General features: G+C 46.5%; 1 protein-coding gene across 5 annotated transcripts in view; it reads right to left on the bottom strand.

Moving 5' to 3' along the window:
- Nucleotides 1-13,057, bottom strand: part of ryr3 (ryanodine receptor 3) — a 322,306-nt gene that overhangs the window by 82,543 nt on the left and 226,706 nt on the right. For all 5 annotated transcript variants that reach the window (XM_080203146.1, XM_080203145.1, XM_080203144.1 and 2 more), the window contains 3 exons: nucleotides 11,195-11,435; nucleotides 8,311-8,398; nucleotides 6,363-6,455 (listed from right to left, as the gene is read on the bottom strand). In XM_080203146.1, the coding sequence (XP_080059272.1) occupies nucleotides 6,363-6,455; nucleotides 8,311-8,398; nucleotides 11,195-11,435 (422 nt within the window). The remainder of the gene's footprint in view (nucleotides 1-6,362; nucleotides 6,456-8,310; nucleotides 8,399-11,194; nucleotides 11,436-13,057) is intronic.

The raw sequence follows: 13,057 nt of genomic DNA on the forward strand, positions 1-13,057 counted from the left end.
GGACAAATTTGAATGCAGATTACAGGGTCAACGGCAGGGTTTTGAGGAAGGTGGAGGAACAGAGAGATCTTGGGGTTCATATCCACAGATCTCTGAAGGATAGAGCTGTGAAGAAGGCGTATGGTGTGTTTGTGTTTATTAACGGGAGGTTTGAGTTTAAGAGCTGTGAGGTTATGCTGCAACTATACCGGACCTTGGTGAAACCACATTTGGAATATTGTGTGCAGTTCTGGTCACCTCACTATAAGAAGGATGTGGAAGCATTGGAGAGAGTGCAGAGGAGAGTTACCAGGATGCTGCCTGGTTTGGAGGGTAGGTCTTATGAGGAAAGGTGGAGGGAGCTGGGGCCTTTCTCTTTAGAGCAGAGAAGGATGAGAGGTGACTTAATAGAGGTTTATAAGATGATGAGGGGATAGATAAAGTGGATGTTCAGAGACTATTTCCTCAGGTGGATGTAGCTGTTACTAGGGGACATTACTTTAAGGTTCATGGTGGGAGATATAGGAGGGATGTCTGAGGTAGATTCTTTACTCAGAGTGTGGTTGGGGTGTGGAATGAACTGCCGGCTGTGATAGTGGAGTCGGACATGTCAGGAACTTTCAAGTGGTTATTGGATAGGCAAATGGAGAACAGAATGACAGGGAGTGGGATAGTTTGATCTTGGTTTCGGACAAAGCTTGGCACATCGCGGGGTGGAGAGCCTGTACTGTTCTATGTCCCAAAGTGGGACATAGAACAAAGTAATCGTGGAACTGCATGGACTGTATCATTCACTGCAAGGTAGCTCACCATGTATTTTGTATGAATTAAGTGAAATATCAATTTATTTCATTAAAACAGATTCAGCTCATCCCATGTTCATCTAATTTCATCCGGCTAGAATGAAATATAAGGATTGTATTTCATTGATAATACTGTCACACATACACAATAATATCATGAATGTAATCCATAGAATTACATAGCTCCAAACATGTATAAATGTTACACGCCAGTGCCAGTAACACAAAGATGTTAATACAAGTGGAATGTATTGGTTAGCTGTGCTTATGATAGGTTAGCCACATGCTAGCTTTTATCTTAACATTGCTAACTCTCAGCTTGTCTCAGTCTCCATTTGCTGAAGGTTCTGGTTTCAGGCCCATCGCTTGCCACAGCCACAACAACTTTATATAGAAACAAGTCCAATTGTGGAGTTCATTAACCAATTAAAAATAAGCATTGCCACCAGGCTGCCTGGCAGTCTAACCTTGAACAGAAGTTCAAGAACTGAAGCTGTTTTCTAGAAGAAACCTATCTGAATGCCTCAGGATTGCAACATAAATCTAAAAGACTGATACTCCAGTTAAACTTGAGAAATTACTGGTACTGGTTCAGGCTGATTGGCACAAAATAGAACTCCAGTTTTCCTGTGTTTTTTTCCTACTGGGGCAGATTATTTGGTTCACTGTCCAGCTGTTAGATCTGTGGTGCAGTTATCCAACAAGTGCCAATACTCTGCTTTTTACCCTGTCACGTCATTATTTCCATTTGAGTTTAATTATCCAATTTCCCTTTGAAATTTTCAGTTGAGTCTGCTCCAATCACCCTTTCAGGCACCGCATAAGTTTACATTTATTTATTAGTGTCACAAGTCGGCTTACATTAACACTGTAATGAAGTGACTGTGAAAATCCCCTAGTCGCCACACACCGGCGCCAGTTCAGGTGCATTGAGGGAGAATTTAGCACGGCTGACGCGCCTAACCAGCACGTCTTTCGAACTGTAGGCGGAAACCGGAGCGTCTGGAAGAAACCCACACAGACATGGGGAGAACGTGCAAACTCTGCACAGACAGACACCCGAGGCTGGAATTGAACCCGGGTCCCTGGCGCTGTGAGACAGCAGTGTTAATCACTGTGTCACCGTGCTGTGACGTAGCATCAACCAGTGGCAGCTGTTGGCTGGATGGATATGGTTTGGAATTTTCTCAGTCAGAAAAACAACTTATGTCGTGTCTCATTAAGTCGTACAGAATTTCATTTGTGAGGGACAGTCTCCCATTCAGCAATTGGTCAAATGATTACTGAAAGTAAGAAAAGCTGACCAATCCCTGGATTTTTGTGGCACGATGGTTAGTACTGCTGCCTCACAGCGCCAGAGAGCCAGGTTCAGTTCTAGCCTCGGGGTCACTGTCTGCGTGGAGTTTGCACGTTCTCCCACCTGGTTCAGATAAACAATCTGCTTGGTTGAATTTACTGCCTCGTGACTTGCTATCAGTCTATAAGTTTCTACATAATTTGCGTAGAGGCTACACTTTGAAAGCCATGTTTGTTGCTCATGGCACATTCTTCTCGGTAGCTGTACACTTCATGACAAGCAGAGTTAGCCTTTTGCGGAGGATTCAGACAATGAGCATAGCACCGTACTCAGGGACCTGCAAGTGCTGGAAATGTGATCATTTCAAAATAAAAAGCAACTGATGTGGCCAAGCCAGCTGTGGAGCTACTTGCATGATAACACAATCATGCACTCTGACCTTTAGGCCAACTTGTTTACACTGCTTAAAAGAGGAAAAATATAAATACAAGAACATTAATAATACATTAAAACATTTAAAACAGTTGATAGAAATACAATTCACACATCTTAACTTGATTACGATCTGTGCCAAATGCAGGAGGAGATTAAGGATGTCAGAGTTGATAGTCAATTGTTTATCAGTTGTGCTATAGATTAATGCAAAAGTTAAAGTGAAGTAAAAAAAGTTTATTTATTAGTTACAAGTAAGGCTTACATTAACATTGCATTGTTAATGCATTGTAAAATTCTCCCAGTTGTCACACTCCGGCACATGTTTGGGTCAATGCATCTTACTAGCACGTCTTTCAGAATGTGGGAGGAAACCGGAGCACCCGGAGGAAGCTTGGGTCACTGTAAGTGTGGAGAACATGCAGACTCCACACTTAGTGACCCAAGGCCAGGAATTGAACCCGGGTTGCTGGTGCTGTGAGGCAGTGGTGCTAACCACCGTGCCATTGTGCCGAAGATTAATGGGTAGGACTCTGTAGGCAGGATTGCCCCATCCCACCTGCCAGGGGAAGTGGAGCAGGCATGGGGCAGACCATGGAAAGGTCCATTGATCTTGGGTGGGATTTGCTGGTTTTGGGGCGAGCGAGTACAATTTATAATATTGGGTGGGCGTGGGGGGGCAGGAGGAATTTCTCTTTGGTTCGCTGTAGGCGAAAACGGCAGTCTGGTGGAAAATCCCCCACAGGAACCGGAATCTCAGCTGCCAGGTCTCATTCTCGGATTTTCCCCAGCCCTCGCCGGTGACATAACAGCGTTCCCACGCGGACAGGAACTTCATTTGAATTAATTTCAATAAATTAATATGGACCTTCCTCACCATACACTCCGCCTCCGGGTAAGGAATTCCACCACCCCCCACCCCCCTCATCCCATTGGCACCACATCAGCCTGGATTACAACAAGCATTAAAAATTGGGAAGCTGTAGAGGGAAACCCGTCAGGGGTGCAGAAGTAAGTTTAGCCTCAGGAAGAACAGAGGTATGTCAGGGCAGTGACCAGGCACTGCCCATTGGCACCACGGCACTGCTCTGGCACCTTGGCAGTCCAGACTTGTCTATGCCAGCCTGGCAGTCCCAACCCGGCACTGTGGCACTGCCCAAGTGTGCCCTCTGGGGAGTTCCGTTGGGATGTTCCCCTTATGTTGCGCAGGGTGTTGCTACAGTGCTTGGTTAGCCCAGTGTTTCGGGGGGGGCGGCATGCGGGAGTTGCCCTGAGGGTTGGGGTTGCCTCAGTGCTCATGGGGTGGGGGAAGGGGGAGTACTGTTCTCTGTCAGAGATTGGGCACTCTTTAAAAAAGGGGGCTCTGTTCTCTCTGGAGCCAGCAACCGCCCACTGGCCTGATGGCGGAAACCAAGTCCCCAAATTTTCTGTGCACTGAGCGCTGGAGAATCTGGAGAGAAATTCTGGCTTTGCAGTTTGAGATCGACGTGCCAGCTTTCTTGGCCCAAGGAGCATTCTGATCACGGAGGGCAAAATTCCGCCCAGACTTCCTAACGCGGTGACATTTGGATCCCGAAGATGTGGGAATGTTAGGTTTTGGAAATTAAATTTTCCATTCTTGCACCAAGACCATTTCTAGGTCAGATATAGGACAGGTGTTCGCAGAAAAAAAAAACTCCTTCAAAAACGTATCTTAATCCCGACCTCAGAGGATTAAACGTTTGCATTCCTGTTTATTTTCCCACGCAAACACACCCACCATCCTTGGAACCTTCCTCAGTAAGATCACGAGTTCCGATCCAATTTGGGGAACAAGACATGACCAGACTGAAATTGCCCGATTAACGACAGAGAAGATTTTTACCTTCAGTCTCGGAGAAAAAGTGGAAGTAAACATTGGTGAAAAGAGCCATGTTGCTGAAGTTTTTCATCTTGCACTCAGCAGGACAAAACACAAGACAAACACATTCGGACAAGCACAAGGGTATTTTCACAGCAACCGTGTTAATGTAAGCTTACATGTGACACATAATAAATAAATAAAAAGAATGCCAAATCTCAAACTATCGCAACAACTGATACTACAGGAGGAAGGCGTTCTGATTGGTTAGCAAGTTGACTCTGATTGGTTAAGACATTTCCGTGGAGAAAACCATGGGGAAATAGGAGTTCCCCAATCTTCTATTTCTACTGTAGTAGAAATTGTCACGATTATTTGAAATTTGGCACTCTTGCGTTTGTTCTGATGAGTGTAAGATGTAAAACTTTGACAAGCTGGGCGGGATATTCCGGCCTCATTCATCCCAAAATCAGAGAATCCCTCCCGTGGTCAGTGGATCTCTCAATGGTCCGCCTCTTGCCAGCTCCAATTCCTGTGGCAGGTGGGACGGTAAAATTCACCCCAAGTCCCTCTTTTCAACAACATTCAAAGTCTGGCTTACCAAGTGATTGTAAAGGAAAAATTTTTATGTATTAATTCCTACTGTTGCTCTAACATAGAAACTGTTACTTACTGTCAATACCCTGATCAATGAACACCATGTCAGTAGTGTAACCTGGTGAACACCTAGCAGGCAACTTCAATTAACTTGGTTTTATTAACACATTTTTTACATTGTTTAAAATTTAAGATCTGAAAATAATTGAAGTTATTATTCGTACACATCCTTATCCGTAAAAGGAGCAAATCACAATTCTTATTCAGCAGAGGTTCGGTGAACATGCATTGCTATGAAGCAAGTTGCTCATTAACAATACTGCCTTATCTTTAATTAACAGAATCTGCCTTATCTACACTGCTCAGTGCAACACTGGTCATATCCTTCCATTGGGAGGGGGGGTCAAAGAATCTCTACAGTACAGAAGGAGGATTTAGCTCATTGCGTTTACACCAACCACAATCCCACTCCAGGTCTTATTCCTGTAACTCTGATTTAGCCCACTAATTCCCCCGACACTCGGGTCAATTTAGCACGCCCAATGCACCTGACCAGCACGTCTTTCAGTCTGTGACAGGAAACCGGAGCACCTGAAGGAAAGGCATGCAGACCACCAGGAGAACTTGCAGACTCCACACAGGCAGTGACCCAAGCTGGGAATTGAACCTGGGTCCCTGGCATTGTGAGGCAGCAGTGCTAACCATTGTTCCACCGTGCCACTGCACCCCCGACCGCCCAACTCCGTGTCCTCCACCACCACCTCCCTCCTCTATCCCCCTGCCCCCTTCTGAGTTTTGGCGCATCGCTTAAGGAGCAATCATTTTTAAAATCCCCTTCAACCCTAATTTGAAGAATAATTAAATTGTTACAGCCACCGCACTGCCCCTCCCCCTCCAACACCACACACACACACACACACACACACACACGCGCGGCATGTTTTGTGGCAGTGGAGGTGATCCTCTGGTCCCCCTGATATCAGTCAGACTTTCCATGGCTCGTGCCCTCTGCTGCCAGGGAACCTGCAGTGGAGGGTCACCATCAGCGGGACTGGAAGATCTCGCCAGCTGGAAGGGCTGGAAAATTTCAATCCCAATCATTTTCGATTACCTTTATCTTACCAACATCTGTATTAATATCAGATTATGAATCTATCCGCTATTAGAACAAATGACTTCACGTCAAGAGTTTTGACTGCAGTAACTCATGGTAATATTAACAATGTGCATTGAGAATTTCTACATTGTGCAATCCATTCTCATTACCACAGTTACATTAAACTCAATTTTTTACAGTTTATCAATAAACACTTGGCAATCATATGAAATTGTAAAGATTTATCTGAGAATCATGTATTGTTTTAGATCCACTGTACGTATCATGCGAGTTAAGGGATAAGTTATTGACGTTTACCTTGGACATCTTGCTCTTACTATCTGCAATCAGAAAGGCCATGTTGTTGATTTCATTCTGAATCACAAAATTCTGTTCCTCCCGTTTGAAATTCTGTAAAACAGGCATTGGGATTGAGAGAAGCCTACAGCGCTCAGTAAAGTTACACACAATTCTCTGGTCTCTTACATCCCCCCGCTGCCGCTGCCAGTGAGAATGGAGAATTAAGCGCTCAGCCAAATCTCCATTCACAGCAGCGGGACTGGAGAATTCCAGCAGGGGGGTGAGGTCAGAGGATCCGGTCTGATCGCTCTTGATCTGGCAACACTGCTCCGCGGGCCGTGAATGGTTTTTGAATTGATAATCTTGCAATAGTTACTGTGTTCCATGTGTAATAAGCCCTCGGAGACAGAAGTCCCTTCATCAAAATCCCTTTATTTACAAATCCAACAACAGCATACAGAGGGCTTTCAGTTAGCAGCCTACACTCAGAGTCCCAGAGGAACTGACACTCCTGGTTAAATACAAAGCAAGAAGCTCCCTGATTGACCCCATCGATGGGGTCCTTAATCAGGGACATCTTATATTGTCCAGCCCTCAATCAGGAAGTTCATATCCTAACAGGTCCAACTACAATTGTCTGATTAAAGTCGCTAGATGTCCAATAACTTCATTCATGAGGATTTCCACGTGCCGTACTTTGAATTTAGCTGCTCTCGTCCACCTATGTCCACAACCTGCGCACACCAATCATTGTGTGCAGGACAAGCTGAGGGAGATGGTGGAATTGTGGTAATGTCACTGAGCTGCTGGCCCAGGCTAATGCTTTCTTCAAATCCCACTGTGGCAGCTGCTGACATTTAAATTCAATATCGAAATCTTGAACTGAAAGCAAGTCTCACTCATGGTGACGGTGAAACTATCATTGGTTGTCAGAACAACCTATCTGGTTCACTCATGTCAATGTCCTTTAGCCATTACGTGGAGATGCCGGTGTTGGACTGGGGTGGGCACAGTACGGAGTCTCGCAACAGCTCACCTGAGGAAGGAGCAGTGCTCCGAAAGCTCATGACTCCAAATAAACCCTGTTGGACTTTAACCTGGTGTTGTGAGACTTCTTACAACATCCTTTAGGGAAATTTAATTTTTTTTTCATTCATGGGACATGGGTGTCGCTGGCTGGCCAGCATTTATTGCCCATCCCTAGTTACCCTTGGAGGGCAGTTGAGAGTCACCTACATTGCTGTGGCTCTGGAGTCACACGTAGGCCAGACCAGGTAAGGAAGGCAGATTTCCTTCCCTAAAGGACATTAGTGAATGAGATGGGTTTTCCGACAACTGACAATGGTTTCATGGTCATCAGTAGATTCTTAATTCCGGATTTTTAAAAAATATTGATTTCAAATTCCCTACAGTGCAGAAGGAGGCCATTCAGCCCATCGTGTCTGCACTGACCACAATCCCACCCAGGCCCAATTCCCGAAACCCTGCATATTTACACTGCTAATCCCCTGACACTCAATTTACCATGGCCCATCAACCTAACCCATACATCTTTGGACTGTGGGAGGAAACTGGAACACCCGGAGGAACCCCATTCAGACACAGGGAGGATGTGCAAACTCCACACAGACAGTGACCCGAGGCCAGAATTGAACCCGGGTCCCTGGTACTGTGAGCCATCATTGCTAACCACTGTGCCACTGTACTGCCCTGCTTCATTGGAATAAAACGTGTGGAAAGTGAGGACTCAGTTTCTGGACTGGACATCAGCGGTGAGCTGGCCAGAGCAATTTAACCAACCCCGTAAAAGCAAGATCACAAGCAGCAGGGAATGTCAACCTACTACAAGAGAAAGAAGCTTCAATTAAACTTAATGCTCAAAACACCTCTCTGATGTGAAGAACTATTTCATTTTTGAAGTACTTAAGTTGGTTTTTAGATGATTTTATATATCAATATATCTTACGTGTGATTTACACCACAAGATAAAAATCTCAGCCACCATGTGGAAGAGTTCTTCTGCATCTGGATCTGGTTCCTTCAGCCATCTTGCCCTGGAAGAGAGAAAGCAGGTTGGCTTGGAGCAGGCTGCTTACATGCTGACGGCAAAAAAACTCCAAATTTCCAAAAAGAACAGCACAATAGCTATGAGAAAATCAAATACCGTTTTATCTACAGTGTCAATGGCAAACAAGAATGATGCGTTGAATAATGTTGAGAATGCCTTTGCAGTCACATGCACCAACTTATCCAGGCCCCTTCTCTCTGACTCGTACCTGGAGTCCTGCACTAGTGGCAACTTCAAGGAGGCCTTGGTGCAGGGTTCCGGACGTGAGTCTGAAGCATTTCAACAACCTACTGATGTAAAACAGGAGGAAAAGGGTTGGGGAGGGGAAGATCGGCGACTCCAGGGTCAGGAGAAAGGCTGGGATTGCACACCATGAGAGTGCAGAAAGAAACACAACTGTTAGAGCGGGATGAGAACAAGAGGAATAGATTAAAAAAAAAATCAAATTCAAATGGAAATAAACAGGATAAAGTTGGAGAGAGGATCAGTGAGCTCTGGAGAGGGAATTGGAAAAATGGTTGCGACAGTGAGGAAAATAAAGGAAAAGTTTATTTATTAGTCACAAGTTGGCTTTCATTAACATTGCAATGAAGTTACTGTGAAAATCCCCTAGTCACCACACTCTGGCGCCTGTTCAGGCACATTGAGGGAGAATTTAGCATGGCCAGTGCACTTAACCAGCACGTCTTTCAGACTGTGAGAGGAAACAGAAGCACCCTGGGGAAGCCCTTGCAGACACAGGGAGAATGTGACCCAGGCTGGGATTTGAACCCAGGTCCCTGGCACCGTGAGACAGCAGTGCTAACCACTGTGCCACCATGCCGCCCCAAGAAGAAGGATAGAGAAACATAGAAGGAGCAGGGGGAGGCCATCTGGCTTGTCAAGCCTCTAGCTCTGTCATTCAGTATGATGTCGGCTGATCATCCAACTCAATACCCTGATCCCACCATTCCCGCAGGGTTCTTTTATCCCCTTTGCCCCAAGAGCTATATCTAACTCCTTCCTGAAAACATAATATCCGGAATTCTCCAGCCATTCATGCCGATGGGATTCTCCAGTCCCACCGGCAGTGTAACCCTGCCTGTGAGTTTCCCAGTGGTGTGGTGTGACATTAATGGAAGTTCCCAATTCCTGCTGGCGGGAAGCTTGGGGCTGGCAGGCTGGACAATCCCACCCCCAACATTTTGGCCTCAACTGCTTTCTGTGGTAGTGAATTCCACTGACTTGCCACCCTCTGGGTGAAGAAATCGCTCCTCATCTCAGTTCTAAATGGTATATCCCATATCCTCAGACTGTAACCCTGGTTCTGGACTCCCCCACCATTGGGAACGTCCTTTCTGCATCTACCATGTCTCGTCCTGTTAGAATTTTACAGGTTTCTATGCGATTTCACCCCCACATTCTTCAAAACTCCTGCAAATATAATCCTAACCAACTCAATCTCTCCTCAAACATCTGCCCTGCCATTCCAGGAGTAAACCTTCGCTACACTCCCTCTATAAAGAGAACTTGATAAGGAGACCAAAACTGCACACGATATTCCAGGTGTAGCCTCACTAAAGCCCTGTATAATTGCAGCAAGGCATCCCTTTTCCTGAGTTCGAAACCTCCTGCAATGAAGGCCAACATACCATTTGCCTTCTTTACCGCCTGCTGCACACCTCCATACTTACCTTCAGCGACTGGTTTTCGGGGACACTCAGTCTCGTTGTGCACTTCCTTCTCCCAATTTACGTGAGGGACCAATGAGAATGAAATGGAGACACAGTTTGTATTTTCTAATGGGACGAGGCATGTTGGATGGGATATCAGTGAATGGCCACTTGCAGATATATAAATGTACTTTACTTGTGCCATACAAACCACATAACCAGCAGCTATAAGAAGCCAGAGTGCACGGAGACACAGGCTCACTCCATCCTATAGCAGCTCACCTGCTGATGGTGAGTGAGTGGCCAGAACAAGGCTGACCTCCAGCCACAAGTGTTGACGGTCAACACAGTACAGCACTGACGCTGGAAGCTTTGTGGCAGCACGATGGACCAGGGGCAGACCCGTGGATTCAGAAACGCAGGGTGTGCCCATGTCCCAGAACAACACAACTAACAGCTTCCAAGGATCATTCAAGAAGTGAGAAAAACCCCATCAGCGTACCCACTCACCAAGGCGTGCCGTACCCACTCACCAAGGCGTGCCGTACCCACTCACCAAGGCGTGCCGTACCCACTCACCAAGGCGTGCCGTACCCACTCACCAAGGCGTGCCGTACCCACTCACCAAGGCGTGCCGTACCCACTCACCAAGGCGTGCCGTACCCACTCACCAAGGCGTGCCGTACCCATTCACCAAGGTGTGCCGTACCCATTCACCAAGGCGTGCCGTACCCATTCACCAAGGCGTGCCGTACCCACTCACCAAGGTGTGCCGTACCCATTCACCAAGGCGTGCCGTACCCATTCACCAAGGCGTGCCGTACCCACTCACCAAGGCGTGCCGTACCCATTCACCAAGGCGTGCCGTACCCACTCACCAAGGCGTGCCGTACCCACTCACCAAGGCGTGCCGTACCCATTCACCAAGGCGTGCCGTACCCACTCACCAAGGTGTGCCGTACCCACTCACCAGGCTGGGTGCTGGGCTGGGGGGATAGTGCCACGGGGATGCACTTTCACTGCAAGCACGATGCTCTCTATATCCATGAACTCTCTCGAACAACATCGCTACAAGAAGTCAAGAGTTCTGACAGCAGCACGTCGTTTAAGAACCACATTGGTAAACTTGCCTGTTGTAATCCACGTAGCGGATCAAAATTGGGTAGAAGGAATAGAGATCGCGACAAAGGACAGCAAACTCATCCAGAATGAGCAGCTCAGCCTCCTGGGTATCTGACTTGACTTCTGCCTTCATTTGTTCTTCCTCGACCGCAACCTTTATCGATTTCTTCTTCAGTTTCTCCAGGGTTGGTATAAACTGGTTTTTCAGCAGTTCAGGTTTTGCTTTGCTAATAATAGGCTGAGCATACACTGGATAATATACAAAGAAACAACTAGTTAATATGCTGCTGTTACACAGGGTCAGAGGTCTAACGATGGACGTACATTGAGCGCTCACTCCGCTTATAGCTGGGTGCATCAAACCTGTTTCACAACTAAAGGTGTCTAGCATGACTCAGAATTATAGAATCCATACAGTGCAGGAGGAGGCCATTCGGCCCATCAAGTCTGCACCAACGACAATCCCACCCAGGCCCTTTCCCCATAACCCCAAATATTTGCCCTGCTAATCCCTTCTAACCTACACATCCCGGGACACTAAGGGTCAATTTAGCATGGCCAATGCACCTATCCCGCACATTTCTGGACTGTGGGAGGAAACCAGAGCACCCAGAGGAACCCACGCAGACATGGGGAGACTGTGCAGACTCTGCACACAGAGCAACCCAAGCCGGGAATCGAACCTGGGTCCCTGGTGCTGTGAGGCAGCAGTGCTAACCACTGTGCCACCGTGCCACCATCACAGTGTGCGAAGAAGTTCCTCCTCAACTCAGTCCTAAATCTGCTGCCCCTTATTTTGAGGCTATGGTCCCTATGTTCTAGTTTCACCCGCCAGTGGAAACAACTTCCCTGCTTCTGTCTTATCTATTCCCTTCATAATCTTATACATTTCTATAAGATCTCCCCTCATTCTTCTGAATTCAAGTGAGTATAGTCTCAGTCTACTCAGTCTCTCCTCATAAGCCAACCCTCTCAACTTGGGAATCAACCTCGTGAATCTCCTCTGCACCCCCTCCAGTGCCAGTGTATCCCTTCTCAATAAGGAAAGACGTGCTGGTTGGGTGCATTGGCCGTGCTAAATTCTCCCTCAGTGTACCCGAGCAGGCGCCAGAGTGCGGCGACTTGGAGATTTTCACAGTGACTTCGTTGCAGTGTTAATGTAAGCCTACTTATGACACGAATAAGTAAGAAAAAAGGTGATGTCAGGAAGCACAAAGGGTGGAAATTCAAAAACTGAGGGCTCAGGTCAATTGAAATATTAGGAACGGAGATAGACGGATTTTTGTCATGCTGGAGTATTAAGGGACATGAAGTAAAGATGTGTGAATGAAATTGAGGTACAGATTGAACATGATCTAACTGAGTGGACTAGCAGGCTCAAGGGGCTGAATTATATAACCCTACTCCCATGTTCCTGATTGATATGTATAAGGAGGTGGGGGGGGTGGTGGTGGTTGTCTGAGGACTGGGAAATCATTACATCAAAGACTTTCTTTCTTTCTAAAGTACTCAGAAGTCAGGTCAAAAGCGCGTGCAGTCAAATCCACTTTGTGTCAACTTAAAAGTGGCAGCACAAGGATACAATTCCACTATTCAGTGACCTGTGATATAAACTGGCCCGTATTTAACATTCAGCAAATTATAGGTGCGTAAATATAAATATTTACACACAGATTATACCAAAGCAGGACAGATCTATTTGCTTCAGTGAGTATAAAGCACAGAAAGATAGGAACAGGAGGAGGGCAGTCAGCCCATCGAGCCTGCTCCGCCCGTTCATTACAATCACGGCTGATCGCCCAACTCAATAGCCAAATCCTGCCTTTTCCCCATAACCTTTGATCCCATTCGGCAATATCCAGCCGCCCCTT

Source organism: Carcharhinus amblyrhynchos, chromosome 14 (assembly GCF_965287045.1).
Source record: "Carcharhinus amblyrhynchos chromosome 14, sCarAmb.v2.hapA, whole genome shotgun sequence".
Taxonomy (NCBI): Eukaryota; Metazoa; Chordata; class Chondrichthyes; order Carcharhiniformes; family Carcharhinidae; genus Carcharhinus; species Carcharhinus amblyrhynchos.